This window comes from Urocitellus parryii, chromosome 3 (assembly GCF_045843805.1).
Source record: "Urocitellus parryii isolate mUroPar1 chromosome 3, mUroPar1.hap1, whole genome shotgun sequence".
NCBI lineage: Eukaryota > Metazoa > Chordata > Mammalia > Rodentia > Sciuridae > Urocitellus > Urocitellus parryii.
This window is the reverse complement of record NC_135533.1, coordinates 169461588-169481861: the sequence shown is the minus strand read 5'-3', so window position 1 is coordinate 169481861 and position 20274 is coordinate 169461588. Positions and strand designations below refer to the sequence as shown.

The following is a 20274-nucleotide window of genomic DNA, read 5'->3' as shown; positions in this document are numbered from 1 at the left end:
TGGCTGTGGTGTGGGCCTTGATATAAACTTGAGGATGCAGCTTCTTATAGCTATGAGATTCAAGCATGACCAAGCTTAACAGCCTAGGTGACCAAGGTTCTGTCTTTACCAATTAATTTAATTTATTCTAAGAGTTTGCTTAATTTATTCTAATAATTTAGTGCCCCATAATATGTATAAATTTATTTGTGTATTAAATAAAAAATAAAAAAATTAACAAGAAAAAGTATGAAGTTCAAAACTGAAGGGTAACTTTAGCAAGCCACATGGCATCTAAGGCCACTTTACTCAGTCTGGAAAATCAGGCTTAGGTTGGGGTCTGAGAACCAGACAGGAGAGAGTTAAACTGAATCCTAGCTTATTCTCTAGGCAGTTTAGTACACCAAATTCCTTCTACCTGGAATGTCATTTTTTTCTGTCTCTGTCTGTCTCTCTCTCTCTCTCTCTGGGCCTCCAGTTGACATACAGCCGGGAGTGAGCCTGCCCTCCAGATTTGATTCTACACTTATGCTTCAACGGTACCCAAATCTGCCTTGTGGTCTTGACTCTCCTGCTTGACTGTAAACTCCTGGTTGGGAGCAATATACCATTATCAACAGAAAAAAAAAAAAAAAAAAAGTATTCCACCAAAGAAAAACCCATACTAGAGAGCTTCACTGACCATATTTTTAAATTTTCTATGATGTCTCCAATGGGTGCTCAGTGAGTTTGGACGGAATAAAATTATGAATTAAGAAAATAGTTTAGGAGCAGAACTTCTACTACTTGTCCTGCATTGGTACCCATGCTTGCAGGTGCAAATAGACCATCTCAGTGAGAAAGTGGTAGTGGATATCGATTACATGAGGAGCTTTATCCCTGCTTAACTATTGCTGCCAAAATGGTATGTCACAGACCTTCCCAAAACACAAAATAAGCATTTATTTTGCTCACAAGTTGGTAGATTGCAATTTAGACTGGGCTTAGCTATGTTCTCATCTTGACTGCAATCACTGACATGTAATTGACCAAAACAAGCCATGGGGCCAAGTTCAGAATTGAGGGATGGGAAACACACCCCCTTCCCCTGATTGTTGGAAGAAGTTGTATGTGCATTTTTGTTTGTTTGTTTAGGGGTAAATTTAATTTTAATGGAATTGGCATTACATCAAATGAGGGAATAAACAGAGCCATTGAGATTCCTGGGTGAATGGGGTGTGGTAGGGAAAATGGACCACTTACTTGCATTGGATAAATCTTTTCTCATCAGGTAGCAGAGACTGAGAAAAGAAATTCAAATTTATGCCTATCCAAATGTGGAACAGAGCTTGCTGCAAAGGTACGAGAAACTCCTTCAAGGGCAGCAAGAAGTAAAAACTTAGACACTGGTGCAGACAGCAGCCTTTACAATAAGACAAAAAGGAAGTCATACTCTTTTCCAGGAGGCAGAACCAGCTGCCCCAAGAATATTCTGGTTTGTGCAGGAATGAGATTGCTCCAATCTCACTAAGATGAGGACATGACAGCAGAAACTTGGGAAGGTTAGAAAAAGATTTGCTGTGTATTTATTTTAAATGATTTTTAAAATCAACAACAATGTAGCACTGCCTCACTTTAATCTAAACCCTTGCTAGTCACCATGTGGTGGGACCAGCAGTGTGTCACCTGGAACTTATTAGAAATGCAGAACCTTAGGACCCATCCTAGATCTAGAACGAAAATCTGCTTTTCAAGAGGATCCCAGGGTAATCTAATTTGAATGCATCAGTTGGCAAAACTAACCTTTTTCTCTGCAGAAACTGAGATTTCTGTCACAGCTGTTCACTTTCTGTAGGGAGATTGCACGTGCATTTGAAAGCCCCCAAATAAACCTTTCCTTCTTAAAATGTGGAAGTGAGAAGAATTGGGCTATTAATGCAACCAATTTGCGGTGTCTACATGCCCCATATCTCTTTCCCATTGCTCAGGGAGAATTCTTGGAGGTTGGATCTCCAAAGGACCTCCCAGCTCTGGCACTGATGGAAAGTCCCAGTGGGTGTTAGATTTCTACTCATGGTTCCTGCAGATGGCGCCAAATGCAAGCCAATGGTTTCTCTAGGCCCTTCCCTCTATTTGCTGTTCATAGTTTGCTTCCCTCCTATCCTCTCTTGCCCCAAACACTATACTAGTTATCTATGACTAAGTAACAAAGTACCCCAAAACTTGGTGGGTTAAAACAATGAGCATTCTATTACATGGAATCAGTTGGTTAGAACTGGGACCCAGGTTGGTTAGGCAGTTCTGTTCCTTATGGCTTCAATGGAGGTTACTCTGGTACTCAGTGGGCAGATGGGTTGAACTCAAGGCTCCAAGCTGATTTCATTCATGTGTCTGGCTCCTGGTTGGGGATGGTTAGAAATAAACTCCTCTGGGACCATTAGCCACACGGCCTACATAACCTCTCCAGCTTGGCCATCTCATGGTAGCTGGCCTTCTTCCCTACATCTGGCTTCCTCTGAAACAGGTGTTCTGAGAAGCTTCTTGGCCTGTTATGACCTAGCCTGGTGTTACGGTTTGGATGTGAGGTGTCCCCCAAAAGCTCATGTGTGAGATAATATAAGGTTTAGAGAAATAATTGGGTTATGAGAGCCTTAACCCAATTAGTGAATTAATCATCTGATGGGATTGAGTGGTAACTGAGGGCAGATAGGGGTCTCTATTTGTCTCTGGAGAGTGGAGTCTCTCTCTGCTTCCTGATCACGATGTGAGCCACTTCCCTCTGCCACACTCTTCAGCTATGAAGTTCTGCCTCACCTGGAGCCCTTGGGAATGGAGCCTGCTGTCTATGGACTGAGACCTCTGAAACCACAAGCCCCCAAATAAACTTTCCCTCCTTAAATTTTTTTTTTCTTTTAGTCGCAGCAGCAAAAAATCCAAGACATCTGGGAAGTCACACAGTGTCACATCCTATCGGTCATAGCAGACCAATAGATTCCAGGGAAGGGGCAATAGTCTCCACTGCTCTAAAGGAGAAGCATCAAAAGCTTTGTCCACCCAAAGCTCCAGGGTTTGTCCCTTGTTCCTTCCATCTCATCTGTCATTTGCTCCCAGATGAGCTATCTGCCCCTCAGCAGTGGCTCTTAAATTATAATCCTGGATCAAGCAATATCAGCATTTTGGGGGATCTTGTTAGAAATGCCAATTGTCAGGCCCCACCCTGGATCTACTGAAGCAAAAACGGTGATGGGGGGGGCGGTGGACAGTGATGTGACAGGCCTTCCACATGATTCTAATGACCCATAAGGCTGAGGGCCACTTAGACCCCACTGGTGAACCCCAAGTGATGACCCAAGACTGTGATTTCTGCCTTCAGTGACCCATCTGAGGTGATAAAGGATAGAGGGTAGCATGCAGGTGGGCCATATGGTAGAGGATGATATTGTTATGGGCTGGAACACCAAAAGCCCAATCTAGAAGAACTGGGGTGATAGGGGGGAGAGTGATAAGGCAAGCTATGCCCTCATTGTCCCTGAAGAATTAGGGGCTAAACCAGGCATGGAGATGCACGCCTGTAATCCCAGCAGCTCGGGAGGCTGAGGCAGGGGGATCATGAGTTCAAACCCAGCCTCAGCAACTTAGCAAGGCCCTAAGCAATTTAGCAAGACCCTGTCTCTAGATAAAATATAAAAAGGGCTGAGGATGTGGCTCAGTGGTTAAGCAGCCTTAGGTTAAAACCCCAGTACCAAAAAAATAAAATGAAATAAAATTTAAAAAGTGAGCTCATGTAAGTAGCTTCAAAAGGGAATGAAAAATATCCCCGGGTATTCATAGCCACTAAAATATAATAGTGACACAGATAAAATCTAACACTTACGAAACAGTTTCTAGGTGTCAGCAATTTATTATAACCTTGGAATATGATACTATGACTCCTAGTTTATAGATAAGAATACAGATACCCAGAGAAGTTAACTCTGCAAGACAATTAAATTATGGGTCAGTAACAGAACCATGCTTCAAACATGAAAGTGGTATTTGAATCTTCTTTTTTATTAGCGATACCACACCTTTCTTGACCTATGGCACCCTCTGAGAGTCAGCCTCTCTGAGTGGAGCTGTCAGAATTAATCATGAGCTTACTGGGTGTGAGAAGTCTTCCCAAATATGTGTCCCAAGGGCCTCAGCATTTATTCCTGCCAAAAGGAGAAGCAAAACAGAGACGACCATTCTAATGTAGGGATGTGGAACAAGGTGTCCTCATGGTTGTGGTGCACTGGGGCTAGGCTCTCCCTGTGCAAAAGTACAGGTTAACATTGCCCAGTTGCTATGGCAATGCCAACCAGTGGTCACTCTGAACTCAGACACTGGCTCCCAGGGTTAGAGGATTCTGAGCATAGCCAGATAATCACAATGTCTCATCAGCACTGTGACCTCCAGCCTGCCTGCTTTGCAGAAACTCTCTCACAGATAACCTTTTGATGATAAAACCTATATAATAAATGTATGGAGCCAGCTCTGGGTCACTGTTTTCAGAGGTCAGGTTACTACCTGATCCTGTTTTTCTTAATCTCCCATTGCCCCTCGTGGGTTTCTGGGGGTTCAGCCATGCAGGTCGCAGCCGTAATGGACATTATGTATATTCAGCATCCCTTCCCTTCTTTTTGCCCCCAATATTCAGTCCAGTAATCATTCCTTCCCCTTGCAGCTTCTGCTTCTGCAGAATCTCCAGTGGATAGGCTAAGAGAAATTATAACCTTGGGTGCCATGGGTTCCAGAACCTAGCTGTAATTCCATCAGCAGGTACGTTTTCCTGCCAATTCAGAAAATGAGCATGAGAACCAAAACAGGCCAAGGAAGCGCAAGGCAAGATTTACTAGGAACTTCTGGAAAAGAATTTCTTGAGAACCAATGGAATAGGGGTTTTCTGCGGTTATCGTAGGGTTCAGACGTACTCTTGAAATTGCCATAGTCAGCCCATGACCACACACGAAGGATCAGATGAATAGAAGAGATCCAAAAAGCCTTGAAGACAGCAGGGCCATGAAATGGGAGCCTTCATTGAACCATGCTGATCTCCACCTCTCACTGGGCTTTTAAGTTGTATGAGCCCATCAATACTACCCTGGCATGGCCTCATTTGGTTCCTGACCACTTCTCTGGAGACCGTCCTACATTTTCAGCCATTTTATGTAACAGGCTCAGCCTGGAGGGGTATTTTAGTCAGCTTTTTTTTGGGCCACTGGGACTCAAGGACCTGACCAGAATGATTGTAAAGGAGGAAGAGTTTATTAGAGGGCTCACAGTTTCAGAGGTCTCAGTCTATGGACAGCCGGCTCCATTCTTTGGGGCTCGAGATGAGGAAGGACATCATGGCAGAAGAGTGTGGCATGGGGAAGCAGCTCACATGGTGATCAGACAAAACTGAGAGAGAGATTCCATTGGCCAGATACAAGTACATACCCCAAAGCCAGACCCCCAATGAACCACTTCCTCCGGCCACACCCCACACGCCTCCAGTTCCCACTCCGTTAATTCCATCAGGATCAATTTAGTGATTAGGTTAAGGCGATGACCCAATCATTTCTCCTCCAAATTTTCTTGCATTGTCTCACACACGAGCTTTTGAGGAGCACTACATCTAAACCATAACAGGGGTCCATCACCACTCCTAGGGATTACCCTGTCAGAGCTAGAGGGTGGAGTCCAAATTCATTAGCCATTAAGAGTTGGAAGAACTTTTCTAAAGTCTCTTTCAGGTGTGGAAATTTAAGCTATGAGGTGTAATGTACCCAAAGTTATCTTGGGAAACATTTAGCTGGCACAGGTGAGCTCTTGAATGCCTAGCCTATTTACAAGTGCCCCTTTGTGATGCACTTATTTCTGTTCAAGGGGAACCTATTTCCTCCATCACTGAGTTAGCATTTCAAGGACAGGCTGGTGGGGGCCACCTGTCTCCTGTGATCTCTCTCATTTTTCCATTTCAGAATGCCAAAGGCACTGAATTACTATTATTACATACATTTTTAAACATGTAATTTTTTTGGGGGGGGGTTCCAGGGATTGAACCAAGGGGTACTTAACCACTGAGCCACATCCCCAGCCCCTTTTTTATATTTTATTTAGAGACAGGGTCTCGCTAGTTGCTTAGGGACTCTCTAAGTTTCTGGGGCTGGCTTTGAACTCACAATCCTCCTGTCTCAGCCTCCTGAGCCACTGGGATTACAGGTGTACGCCACCGCACTCAGCTAAACATGTAATTTTGAATACTTTTTTTGTCCTGAGACTTTCAAAAACCCTCCCTTGAAATAACTGGAGATAGGCCCACCCCTAATATTTTGGGTTCCAGAGAAGAGCGAAATGAACACCTGTATTCCAAATACCTAAATATTCACATTATAATCAAACAATTATTTAAATTTGTTCTGTTTACCTCAACAAATATACTTTCATAAAGACCATGTATATGGCCTATTTAGATTCTACAGAGTCCCTGGCACCATGAAAGCACTAGGAAAGCAGGGGCCAGGCCCCAGCCTGACCTCCCTCGCCCATCCACATTGAGAGCGGCTTCATGTGCACCCATGGAAACCCCAACCTCCATCTAATCCTTATGAATGGCTTTTCTTTGGCCACTCCTCGGTCTTAGAGGTGTGCCCTGGCCACACTCAGGAGGAGGCGGGTGCAGGCTCAGGACATCTTGGGCAGGGAATTGTGTTTTCCTGGGAACCTGGAGAGCATGCTCTAGGATGGGTGTGCCAGCTCTAGGGGGGGGTGTCACCTTGGCCCCATGGATTCCCCACCCCCTGGGGAGGGTCAGGTCAGAAAAAGGTAGGAGTGCTGCCCTCCAAGGTATGGGACCCAGGGCAGGGTCCCTCTTGGCCAGATCTCGGGGTAGTTCTAGATCTCCACCCATGTCAAACAAGGTCCTAAAGCAAGGTTAGAGAGAAGCCTGGGCTAGCAAGACTGGACTCTGTGACCTTTGGCAGGTCCTACTACCTCCTCCTGTTGAGCATGAGGAAGCTGGAATGCTTTCATATTCCAGAACCTTCCGTAGAATCCAGGAAGCACAACTGAGTTAGGGCTCCTCATTCTAGCCAGCCATATTGAAATGCTGGCCTCATCCTCCCAAGGAAGAGTGAGCCATGGTGAGAAATCCGCTTGCTTTCTTTCTTTGCTTTTTCTTTCTTTCTTTTTTTATTTTTTATTATTTTTATTTTTTTAAAAATTATTATTGTTGCTGTTTTGGGCACCGGGGATTGAACCCAGGGGTTCAACCACTGAGCCACATCCCCAGCCCTTTTAATTTTAAATTTGAGACAGGGTCTAAGTTGCTTAGGGCCTTGCTAAATTGCTGAGTCTGGTCTCAAACTTGTGATCCTCCTGTCTCAGCCTCCTGACTTGCTGGGATTACCAACATGTGCCACCACACCCGTCATGCCTTTATTTCTTGATCTTTCATCTGGAAGTCCCAGGATGTCCATGCAAGCAACATTCCCCCTCCTCCCCACCCCCAAGACTTGTCCCAGAGACCCAGGGAACTAGCTGATCAATGCTCCTGCCTTGGAAGACACCATCTTTGGGATAATGTCACCACAGACCACCCAGATGACCTGCTGGGTCACAGTTTCTGCTTGCTGAGTCCTTAAGACTCAGGTTCATTGAAAAGCTTTGTACAAAAGCTCAGAGTGTGGGGTGTGTCCCTCTTTCTGGAAATAATAGGGGAAATCTTGGTGAAGTCTTTCCCTGATAAACCCAAGCTCTCCTCAGGAAAGACGGCCATGAGAAGCGGCTCACAGACAGGCAGGACTAAGGATTCTATAGAAAAGTGAAGAGTGCAGGCACACAGACAGGAGGACAAGGATGTGCACAATGCAGTTACAAAAGGAAACCCCAAGAGTCATCAGGAAGTGAGGAGATGCACCTTAGGATAGAAACAGTCTGCTGAGAGTGTCCTTGCAGTGGGACCCTAGATGGGGAAGGCCAGGACTGTATGTGCCTAAGGACACGGAAAGACCAACATCTTCCCAGGTGTGTGGACTTACGGAGTGAGTCTCCTGAACAGGAAATGGAAGTGAGGGGCACTCCTTGCAAGACAGAGGTCAAAGTACAGAAAGCCACAAGATCAAGATGGCGGCAGGGATTTGGCAACTCTAAGAATCCCGCTGTGGGAAACATCAAGAATCGAGAGGCCACTCCTCTGCTGTTGTTTGCAGGCAAGTGACTCAGCTGAGCCTCCACCCTCTGCTCAGGGGTCCTTTCCTGAGTGGGCGGTGCAAAGGTGAGCATGGGTTTTGTGGCATTCTCAGTGCTTTTTCACAGTTGGGTCTCTTCCTGGGGGAGCCATTTCCACATGAAGCCGGGTTGTCCTCTGACCAGATGAAGAGTCCCTGGCGGGGTCCAAAGCTGTGAGCCATATTGAGAGAACATGTCCACTTCTCTGCTGTGTGGTTCTCAGGTAAGAACACCTGCGTGTCTGGAGGTCCAAGAGACAGAGAAGCCTATACACTAGATTTCCCACATCAGCTCCCAACAAACTAAAACAGCCCCGCAGGTTTACACGTGTCTAACAGTGCTAAGCCAAGTCCACGGCCTGCGACAACGACAATCCAGAAGAGGAAAGGGCATTTTAGCTGGCTCTTAGGCCAGATGGTAGAGACAGGGAACAGTTCCCAGGGTGGGCATGTCGAAGGTTTTCCGGTACTTTGGATTAAGACAGGATGCAGTGGTCCTAAATTCTTCCAGTCAGACAGAGTCAAAAGCACGTCTTAGCAGCGAGAATTCATCCTTGTTTTTGTCACCCAAAGGTTGGTGGACACTGGCCCAGGAGAGCGCAAGGCCAGCTTGACGAGGGTTGAGGAAGCTGCTGCCAGTTCCATGGGCTACAGCCCACCTGTTCCTCATGTGAAGTAGCGGCAGGGTGTGGAGTCGATGTAACAGTACTGGGTGCACCGCAGGTCTCCATATGACCTGAGGGAGGCAAAGACACAGGTCAAGGCAGACACGGGACAGTGGGCAGGCAAGCTCCTCCTGCCCAGCTCTGAGAGCAAAGCCCTGTTCTAGAAGGCTACCTCAAAAAGTAGCTCTTTCTGCCACTGTACCAAAGGCCAGGGTTTCTATGAAAATATTTCCATTTTTGTTTGGGTTGCAGGGATTGGAGGAGTTGAATCGGGTCTCTGGGCTTTTTTTTTTTTTTTTTTGCCTTGAGCCTCATCTGAGCAACTAGGGTGGCAGGACAAGCATCCTCAAGTCCTGAAGGGGTCCCAGTGCCATTCATGAGGCCCATGGTAGTGAAGATGCACACGTCCAAAACACCTGCACAGGCCAGATGTGGCTATTGAGTTCTTAAGAGATGGCTACTGTGACCAAACTGAATTTAAAACTTAATTTGGTACCAGGGATTGACCCCAGAGGTGCTTAACCACTGAACCACATACTCAGCCCTTTATTTTATTTTTACTGGGGATTGAATTCAGGGGCACTCAACCACTGAGCCACATCCCCAGCCCTACTTTGTATTTTGTTTAGAGTCAGGGTCTCACTGAGTTGCTTAGCGCCTCACTAAGTTGCTGAGGCTGGCTTTGAACTTGAGATCCTCCTGCTTCAGCCTCCCAAGCTGCTGGGATTACAGGCATGCACCACCACGCCCCCCCCCCCCCCCCCGGCCTAATTCTAATTATTTTACACTTGAATAGCCACATTTTTGAGGGATGCCATATTAGACAAGGCAGTCTATACCTCTGTAAAACCAAGTGATGATCCCAACACATTGTCTTATACATGATACATACATTCAGAACCATCCCTCTGAGGCTTCTGGGGTGAAGGGAATAGCCACAGTGCCCTGGACTCTGCTCCACCTGAACTCTATGTCTGAAAGTCTGCATTTTTTTTTTTTTTTTTGTGGAGGAGGGTACCAGGAATTGAACCCAGGGGTGCTTAACCACTGAGCCACATCCACAGCCCTTTTTTACATTTTATTTAGAGACCAGGCCTTGATGAGTTGCTGAGACTGGCTTTGAACTCGCGATCCTCTTGCATCTGCCTTCCCAGCCTTTGGGATTACAGGCGTTGTGTCATCATGTGCCGCCTGATTGTCTACACTTAATTGTCTCCATGGAGCCATCAAATAGCTCAGCCCTGCCAACTCTCTGGCAGGTGCCTATTAGGAGTTTTCCTTGCTTCAGGAAGACAATATGCACACAGAAACATATTCACAGTAGGGTCCTGGCTAAGGCTTGCAGATTCGGGGTGACTATAGGTGTGTAATTCCGCTAACCTGGTTGACTATGCTGGTATGTGTTTGGAGGGTGGTGTTGAGGAGACCCCCTTGGAAGAGAGAAGAACGGAGGCAATAGAGAGACAGACATGGTGTCTGTTCCCCAGCCCTGCTGAGGGCCTGAGTCCAAACCTATTAGATGAAAAGGATTGGAGGTAAAAGCTGAAGAGATCGGATTCATAAGGGATCTAAGAAACCTAAGGAACAAGTGGATCCACTCTGGAGCACAGGGAAGACCAGAACGTGGATTGGGTGGGAGGGAATGGTCTCTCTATTTTCTCTAGAACTTTCTACAGCTCTGGTTCTGCACCAGAAGGCTACATTCTGGACAGGGAATCAGCACCTCACAGGGCCAGTGGCCCTCAGGTGGCTTGGGAGATGTCAACGTAGAGGCCAAGACACTAACGCACTTGTACTGAGCGTTGAGAAAAACCGATGGAGAGTCTCAGAAATAATGATTAGGGTCCTTGAAGGGAATATTTTCTAGGAGGTGCCATGAATTAGCAAAATTAGATATCAATGTTGGCCTGATCTCACTTGGGTGCTAAGGCCTGCCTCCAAAGGCAGGTTATTCCAGGGAATTTAGGTTGTATGGATAAGTAGATGCTTGGAAATCCCCTGGCATTTCTACCTTCCTTTGGGCTTCCCTCCAAGGCCACTGCCCAGGAGATGCATGTGGCCATGGTAACCACCAGGGATTACCAGCTGACTTAGGGATTCTGCTTCCCTCTGGACCCAGGATAGAGCTGGTGACTGTGTCCGCCCTGGCTCAGCTTCAGGGGCCTGCAGGCTGCTCTGACTGAGAGGAAGCAGGCACATTGGGTGCTGATGGCCTGTCTCCCCAATGAACAGAAAGCTCCAGGTGAGTTGGGACCATGTGCTGTGTTATTCATTGCCCCACCTCCATGCCTAGAAAGGACCAGAAACATGAGAGGCACTCAAAAAATATGTGTGAAGGAAAGGTGGGTGAAGGAGGGGAGGTCGAGGCAGGAGGAAGGTTGTCTTAACAGCACATAAAGCCAGGTGCGGAGGTGCAGGCCTGTAATCCCAGCAGCTCGGGAGGCTGAGGCAGGAGGATTGCAAATTCAAAGCCAGGCCCAGCAACTTAGTGAGGGCCTAAGCAACTGTCTCTAAATAAAACATTAAAAGGGGTTAGGGGGATGTAGCTCAGTGTCCCAAGTGTCCCTGGGTTCAATTTCCTGTAAAAACAAACAAAACCACGGTAAAGCCTTCCCTACCCAGGGAGATAGGTCTCGCATGTCAGGTAGCCAAAGTCGGAGCCGTCACAGTCCTCCACGCCCTCGTGCCGGTGACCATCTCCACAGTAGGCCCGGTGACAACCTGAGGGGACACAGGAAGTGCAGCCCTGAGAAGGGGCAGGGTGTGACAGGCTTGCCTCAAAGGTCCCCCCAGAGCACTGCAAGGGCTTGAGAACCAATCTGTTCAGAGGCAGAAGGGACGCCAGGCAAATCCTGGGGTTGTCAGGACACAGTGCAGCCACAAGGAGAGACTGGCAGCCTCCCCTCCTCTGTACCCACCCCTGGGTGCACCTTCACCACTCTATGCTGTCGTCCCTCCCCTGAGCTTCCTGAGGGCCAGGACCACAACTTTGCATCCTCACGCCCCAGGTCTGTCCCCAAGCAAACCAAGTCTTGAAGGGATTCAGTGAAGGTTTACGGCATCCAGATAACCCACGCATACCTCGACTCACAGAATCTCTTAAGGTTTGAACTGTCAGCACCATATGCCCCTCTCAGCAGAGGAAATGAAGCTGACAGCCACACGTGGCCCGCCATCACTGAGTGTGGCCTCCTCTCTGAGCCCAGGGGCAATCCGAACCTGCGTTCAAACTCTGTTCTGCCTTGGAAAACCATGCTAGCTACCTCACACCCTGATTTTATTGCTTGATTTTTAAAAATAAAGTGAAATAAATAAATAAATTTAAAAAACCCTAGAGTTCCCAAGCTCAGGGCCATCCCATAAACCTGGCAGTGGCTCTGGATGGCCCAGTTTCCTACTGGAGCTCTGCCCAGGCAAGGGATCCTCTTTTAAACCCATGGCTGACTCCCCAGGACCTCTCACTTCTGCATACAAAGTGAAAGACCACCACCTTTATTTTTATTTTATTTTTTTATTTTTTGGTACCAAGGATTGAACCCAGGGGTGCTTAACCACTGAGCCCCATCTCCAGCCCTGTTTTGTATTTTATTTAGAGACAGAGTCTCACTGAGTTGCTTAGGGCCTCGCTTTTGCTGAGGCTGGCTTTGAACTCACGATCCTCCTGCCTCAGACTCCCCAGCTGCTGGGATACCAGACCTGCACCACCACGCCCAGCTGTACCTTTATCTTTTTGTGTTTTTTGCCAAGGAGTAATATTGGGAGAAAGCCCGGGGCAAGGAAGTCCTCTCTGGGAGCAAGACCTTGATAACACTGAGCTCAGGTAGCAGAAGAATCAATATTTGGCCTGAAATCAGGAGGGAGGTCCCCAGGCGGTCCATCCATACCCTCTCTATCTCTAGAATTGTCCCAAACTGCTGTAGCTAGTCTCCAGGGCTGGCCTTGACCCCCACCCCATGGCTGTCCTGGTCTCAGGTCCTCCTGGGCGGGGCCCCCACTCACGGATGCAGTCGTCACCCTCGTCCTGGTTCCCGTCGTCACACTCCTCCCCAGGCTGCAGGACCCCATCCCCACAGGTGCCATGCTGGTCTACAGTGGAATCCACAGGGTAGAAAGGGGTCAGCTGGCCAAAGGAACACACAACATTAACCAGGGGGGTGGCACACCCAGGCAGCCATCGGGCAGGGAGGTCAGTGCACCGGGGACCATGGCTGGGGCATCCCTTAGCTTCCTCCTGGAGGTGGGGGAGGTCCTCTTCCCGTTGCTTGCCCTGAACTCTGGCAGGTCTAATGAGGTAGCATTCTGGGGGGTACAGGGACTGGACAGGGTTGGGGGCTCTTGCCTCACAGAGGTGCTCAGGGAAGGTCTGTCGTGGAGACAGACTGCAGGAGCTCTGTCCAGACCCTTCCTTTAATGGATGTTTTAGCTGTCCTGAGTTGGGGGTGTCCTGAGGGGTCTGCTTTGGGGTACCTGGATGGGAAGCCAGCCAAGGCTGTCCTTGAAGTACAGAGATCTCTGGTCTCTGCGGAAGGCAATGGCGTTCTGAGTGTTCAGCCTCTCGAGTTCCTCCTGGTTGTTGACCACAAAAATCTGCCAGAGAACACAGTGGTGAGGATTCCAGGAGACACTTCTCCAGGGGGCCAGGAAGAGCTGGAGGAGCACACAGAATCTCTATGCATGGCTGGTTGGCAGTGGGAAGGGGGCTGTGCAGCCCGCTGTCGTATTCCCTCTGACTCAGGAGGAATGTCCCGTTCCCAATCCAGTTCCTAATGTCTGAGTTTGAAATTAGAATAAATGTCATGATTTAACCTTTTCAGATGTTCCCAAGACTCAGATGAAGAGGTGAGGTCCTAGAGTTAAGTAGTTCCATATCTGGAGATGATGCTTAACAAAATGATCGTAACCAAAGATGCTCATTGCAGGATTATTTACATGAGTGAAAAGCTCAGGAGCACCCTGTCAGTGGCCCTGGTTAAATAAATCACAGCCCAGTGACATGATGGAGGGGTGAGTGTGCATCAGTGGATATCCATTCACTTCAAAATGATCCAAGGGGCTGAGTGTGGTGGCGCACGCCTGTAATCCCAGCAGCTCAGGAGGCTGAGGCAGGAGGATGGCGAGTTCAAAGCTAGCCTCAGTAACTTAGTGAGGCCCTAAACAACTCAGAGAGACCCTGTCTCTAAATCAAATACAAATAAGGCTGGGGATAGGGCTCAGTGGTTAAGTGCCCCTGGGTTCAATCCCTGGTACCAAAAAAAGTAATAAATCATCATCATCATCATCATCATCCGAGGGTAGGTATTTGAGAGTAGGTATAAAGAGAAAACAAGGAAATGCGGATGGCCATGAATTGATCCTTATTTCCTGGAATTTGTTACATTATTTTTTCTGCTTTTATATTTATTTGAAATGTTTTATAAGAATGATATTTATATAGAGTATGAAAATGTGGGACTTCAACTGAGAACCGGAGCAGAACATTTTTGTACAATATAATCTGAACCATATCAAAGCTATTTTGTTTGTTTACTTATTTATTGGTGCTGGGTATTGAACCCAGGGGCACTGAACCACTGAGCCACATCCTCAGCCCTTTTTAATTTTTTTATTTTGAGGCAGGGTCTCACTGAGTGGCATAGGGCCTCACTAGATTGCTGAGGCTGGCTTTGAACTCGCAATCCTCCTGCCTCAGCCTCCTGAGCCACTGTGCCTGGCCTCAAAGCCATTATTTTTTTAAAGCAAAGAAAATACCCCCAAATGGTCCAATAACAAAATGGAAAATATGGTTTTCTTCTTTCGATTTTCTGTTATTTTGTGATTCCCTATGAGTGAGTGCCCAGTGTAATGGGGGAAAAAAATTTTACTAAAAGGATTTTGCAGGCCCTGAGAGGATCAGGTTCTCATGGATAACCTCCCAGACTTTACCCAGAAGCCTTACCACAGGAACTCGCAGGGAGCTGGGCCCATACATGGATTCCCCATAGGAAGGGTTATTCACATTCACAGAGGGTCCACAAAGACATCTTCCTGGGGGCCCAGGATATCCTCGCTCCCCTTTGGGTCCCATTACAAGTTGTCCTAGGAAGCAATAGATTGTTATGTTACTAGAGCCAAGAAAGAGAAAACTGAACAACCCAGGAAGATATGAGCAACCTAAACAACAGAAAGGAGGTTGAAGTCCAAAGCATTTCAGGGTGGGCCTGAGAGACAAGTTCAAAGGGATGATTTTGATCCAAGATGCAAAGGAGATAAAAGGGCTGCTGAGAGATATACCTTCTCTCTTATTCCTGTCTTGAAGACAGACAAGATAACTTGTGCTGCAGCAGCCATATTGCAACCATGAAGTAACAAGCATGAGAAGCCAATGTACAGGAAAGACAAGGGGCTCTTGGGATCTAGGGCCCTGACAGTGATACTTAGAGGCTGAACCAAAAGACAGCTACTGTGTATCTACGGATCTCTTTGTTGGAGAAAAACAGTGAACTATTTGTTTAGACCATTATTTATAGGGAACTTCTTACAGATGAACATGTTATTTTTTTATGGATGGATAACTTTTATTGCTTTTTAATTTTCTTCTTACAATTTTTTTTGGAAGCATTGGAGATTGAACCCAGGGCATCATGCATGCTAGGCAAACACTCTACCACTGAGCTATATCCCCAGTCCTTTGTAATTTTATTTTGAGACAGGGTCTTGCTAAGTTGCCCAGGCTGGCCTTGAACTTGCCATCTTCCTGCTTCAGCCTCCAAGTAGCTAAGATTAAAGATGTGTATGACATGCTAATTTTCCTCTTATATATAAGATGATTACACAGGAACTTATGAATGTCGGTTTCTTTTATTTCCCTGGAAGAAAATGGAACTGAGAAGTCAAAACATACGCTGAAAAGCTTTTTTTTTTTTTTTTTTTGAGACAGGTTTTAACTATGTTGCCAGGACTGATCTGGAACTTCTGAACATAAGTGACTCTCCCACCTAGGCCTCCTGAGCAGCTGGGACTACAGGCATCTACCACTATGCCTGGTTGCATGTTTTTTGTTTTTTGGGTTTTTTTTTGTACTAGGGATTGAACCCAGGGGCACTTAACCACTGAGTCACATCCCCAGCTCCTTTTTTATATTTTATTTGGAGGCAGAGTCTCACTGAGTTGCTTAAGGCCTTGCTAAATTGTTGAGGCTGGCTTTGAACTTGCAATCCTCCAGTCTCAGCCTCCCAAGCTACTGGGATTACAGGCATGCACCACTGTGCCCAACTCACCTTGGTTTTTAAAGACCCTGATGTTCAGGCCACACCCACAGCAGTTCTACCAAGACTTCTAAGAATAGAAATTAATACACACACACACACACACACACACACAACACACACACATTTTTCAGTACTGGGGGTTGAACACAGTGTACCTCATGGTACTAGGTTCATGCAATCTAAGTAACCACTTTACCACTGGGCCACATCCCAGCGGTAGCCACCCATAATTTTAAAAGCTCTCAGGATGGTTCCAGTGTACACCAGGACCAAGAAACAGCTGGTCCAGGGAAACTGTATTTGTACAGGCTATTCACCCCACCCCCAGACCCTCTCCCTCCTTATCCTTCCCTCCCTCTCTGTCCCTAGGTGCCTCCTAACTCCCTTCTGATCTGGGGTCAAACATTATTTCCTCAGGGACAGCCATCTTGAGTCTTTACATTCTCATGTTCAACTGAGACAATTTCTTTGTTCCTTACATCTATTTTTGAGGGGAGGGAGATACTGGGGATTGGACCCAGGGGCACTTAACCACTGAGCCCCATCCCCAGCCCTTTTTGTATTTTATTTAGAGACAGGGTCTCACTGAGTTGCTTAGGGTCTTGCTGAATTGCTGAGGCTGGCTTTGAACTTTCGATCCTCCTGCCTCAGCCTCCTGAGCTGCTGGGATGACAGGTGCGGGCCACCATGCCTGGCTTTCATCTATTCTTCATGACACTTATCACTGGTAATTCTATATATTGTAAGTTTAGTAGATCAAACATTATCTTCTCCGCTAGAATGTAAACCCCACAAGGGCAAGTCTGGTGAGTGTTCTCATCCACCAGGGCTTGACATTTGGTAGGAACGTGGTCCCTGTTTGATGATTGAATGAATGGATGCAGCCTCTGGAAAATACTAGAAGTCACCCTCCAGAAAAATGCTAGAGCAGGAGGCATCCAACCAAAAGAGAGGAAAGGAAAAATTGTGGGACTGAGAGGAGAATACATATCTGGGGAAACGGGAGCTTTGGAGGAGAGCCTATCATTGGCTTTAGCTGTGTAACCTCTGGGGCAGCCAGGAACAGGGGAGTCAAGTTCATAGATCCCAGAAAGGGCAGGAGACAAAATGATCCCAGGAGACAGGTCTGGTCAGGACCACAAGGAAGCAGTTGCAGCTGGAGAAGGAGACCCCAGGGGAAAGACCCTGACTCCCCGAGCCTTCCTGAGCTGACTGACAGATCTGTCCAGGACCAGAATGCTGACAGCAGGAGGCCAGGAGGCTTCAGCCTAGGAATATTGTGGGTAGTTAAGCACCTGGGAAAAATGAGGTGGGAATGCTTTGTGAGCGGGATTATAAGAGTGGTATTGGAACAACTTTCTAGAAGATTCTGTGACTCCCCCCACTACCCCCGCCCCACGGACTCCACCAGAACCATGCCCTCAGAGAGAGTCAGGAATTTGCCAGTTGATTAGTGGTGAGGCTGAGATTTGAACTCATGTTTGACCTGACACTGTGCCATTTGGAAGACAAACTTCAAGAATACTGATGCTTTCAGGAAGCCTGCAATTCCCAGGTACCAAGCTGATTCACTTATACTCTGTCTGGGGGCAGGAAAGACCCAGCCTAATTTGTAATTTGATCATCCCCAATTGCATCCGAAGGACACTTTGCTTGTATTCTCTCTCCCTCCCCAACTTCTCTTTACTTGGGTGATTAAAAAACTCCTACCCTCTCCGACTCTGCCCCCTCCCCTGACCCTGCTCCCATGTGCTGGGCACCAGCATCAAGGTTACCTCCCCACAGGACAGGACGTGGCAGGGAGCCTGCTGCCACTACTGCAGTTTCCCTACCGGTTTCCTCCCAGCTGTTGGAGGACATCTGTTACTCCTGCCTGCTTCCTGCCAGGCTGAACCCAAGGGCACAGTGACCCGAACTACCCCACGCGGGCTTCATCACCGTGCCCTGCAGCCGCTGGACCCGGCTCTCATCTTTGCCCCCAAGAGTCTTCCACTTCTGTTGGCTGCAGTGGTGGCAGCAGGTGACAAGAAAGGGAAAGGCAGGGGAATCAGCAGGATAATCTCCAGCGGCTGCGTGGGGGTCCCAGGATTTCCACCAAGTGATTGGGAACAAGGGTGGCCACTTGGCAACTCTGTGACTTTGTGGAAGTCACTTCTCTCTAAGGCTTAAGGTTCTCAGAAAGGGAGACCTAGACTAGCTAGACCATTCATCCTGTGGTCTGGAGCCCAGGATGTGCCAGGATGGAGCAGGGTTTCAGAATCTTGAGTGGAGATATCTACACCCACCAGAACAGGTCCAAACCAAAAAAAAAAAAAAAAAAAAAATTTTTTTTTTTTTTGAACCAGGGATTGAACCCCAGGGCCCTTAACTGCTAAGCCACTTCCCCAGCCCATTTTATTTATTTATTTTATTTTGAGACAGGGTCTCACTAAGTTGCCAAGACTGGCTTTGAGCTTATGATCCTCCTGCCTCAGCCTCCTGAGCTTCTGGGATTACAGGTGTGCTCCATTACACCAGGCCCAAATCTACTTCTATCAGACTCTCAGAAATACTCTTAGGAATTACTAGGGGGTCCTGTTCCAACTCTGGATGATTATCCAATTGGTGTCAGGCATAGGGATCTCTCTTCTAAATTCCTCCCCCCTCTTCTCTCCCCACCTGCCCTCTACAGACTTTTACAAAAAGCAGGATTATTGTCCCACTGTGCCTCTTTCACCTCCCTCTGAGAGGCCCCTCAGAAAGGAAGTAACTTCAATGGAAGGCACAGGGAGGGAACAACCATTTAGAGAGATGGCCCACCTCCTGCTCGGCTGCTGGCCGTCACCATTAAGTCCCGCTCAGATGGCCAGGTGTAATGGTGGGCCACCCCCCATGCATCCCAACTACCAGGTGCCCTGGGGGGATGTGAAAGCGACTCAGCCACAGGCACTGCCCTCAGGAAACTTGTCCTCTGGCTTGAAGAAAGAACACTTTTGCAAAAAAAAAAAAAAAGTGCAACCAATAGAAGAGCCATAACAGCAAGGCACTGTATCAGCTATACTGTCGGGGCCAAGGAAGCCATATTGAAAAGAGGGCTTTGAAGGAAACAGAGAATTTTGCTGGACGGGCAGAGGGTGCAGGAGTGCATGTCAGGCGATGTGGGCCCAGAGAGACTATAAGAATAGGCTCCAGCACTACTGAGAACGGAGGAACTGCTGACAGTCGTCATCTGGTCCCATTGGTGTCCGTGTCCCCCGCTCTCACCACAAGAGGAAAATGGAATTCAAGTCGTATGAGGGCTGCCATTTATAAAGGCCGAAAAACACAGTGAGAGCATTAAGGTCTCAGTTTTCCAAGGAAATCCCCAAGCATCTCAGCCTCATGCCCCCAGGATCCTCAGTTTTGAGAGTATTTAAGCTCTCCAGGGTCCCAGAGAGTTCCTTTCATAGGCAAATCCAGGCCTCAGGTTGTCCTCTGGGATTGGCAGCTCATGGCAATGGACTCCAGGGGAACACTATACCAGAACTAAAGAGGATAAGGACTAGTCCAAAAGACCCCTATCCAGGTCACCCAGCCAACTCACCGAAACAGAATGTAGAATGGCCTGGGCTGCATCTCAAATTTAGTTCCCTTGAAAATAGGGAAATAGGTGGAGAGACGAAGAGAGAGGGATCTCCCTAGACATGGGGGTGATGGGGACCCCTGTATCCTGGGGAAGAGAAGAGGTCTCAGAAAGAGTGCTTGTGGGTGCACCTTGGGAAGCAGGGATTCCCAGCCTTGGAAGTGTTCTCACACCCAAGCATGGCATGAGGGCAGCATGAGGTCACCAGGTAGCTATGGACAATATAGGTGTGGACAACAGGGATTTCAGAGGCCAAGGGTAGATCAAAGGCTTAAGGAATCTTCCCTGATATTTTTTCTGCCATAATTCACCAGTATCTTTGCCCAACCTGGTTGTGGCAGTTGGGAGAAGTGGAGAGAACCCCTAAAGAGCCTGAAATTGAATTGTTCTGGTACCCTGACAGGTGGGGATCTCAGAGTCAACTTTCATTTGGTTTTAAGGATCTAACAGACTATGACATTTCTCTCCCATCCCATGATGTGGCTGCCAGTGTGTGGAATTCTAAAATGTCTTCATTTTTTTTTTTTGAAATGTTGGAATAAAAATCGTTTGGATGCATTTTGTGTAAATGA

The 20274-nt window shown here is 47.4% G+C and overlaps 1 protein-coding gene across 5 annotated transcripts in view; it reads right to left on the bottom strand.

Annotated features, from left to right (window-relative positions):
- Window positions 1-6008: 6008 nt before the first annotated feature.
- Window positions 6009-20274, bottom strand: part of Colq (collagen like tail subunit of asymmetric acetylcholinesterase) — a 61485-nt gene continuing 47219 nt past the window's right edge. For 4 of the 5 annotated variants that reach the window (XM_026402045.2, XM_026402050.2, XM_026402049.2 and 1 more), the window contains 5 exons: window positions 14790-14929; window positions 13322-13441; window positions 12854-12974; window positions 11473-11575; window positions 6009-8925 (listed from right to left, as the gene is read on the bottom strand). In XM_026402045.2, the coding sequence (XP_026257830.1) occupies window positions 8856-8925; window positions 11473-11575; window positions 12854-12974; window positions 13322-13441; window positions 14790-14929 (554 nt within the window). In that variant the 3' untranslated portion in view covers window positions 6009-8855. The remainder of the gene's footprint in view (window positions 8926-11472; window positions 11576-12853; window positions 12975-13321; window positions 13442-14789; window positions 14930-20274) is intronic. The other variant, XM_026402048.2, reaches the window with a different exon arrangement.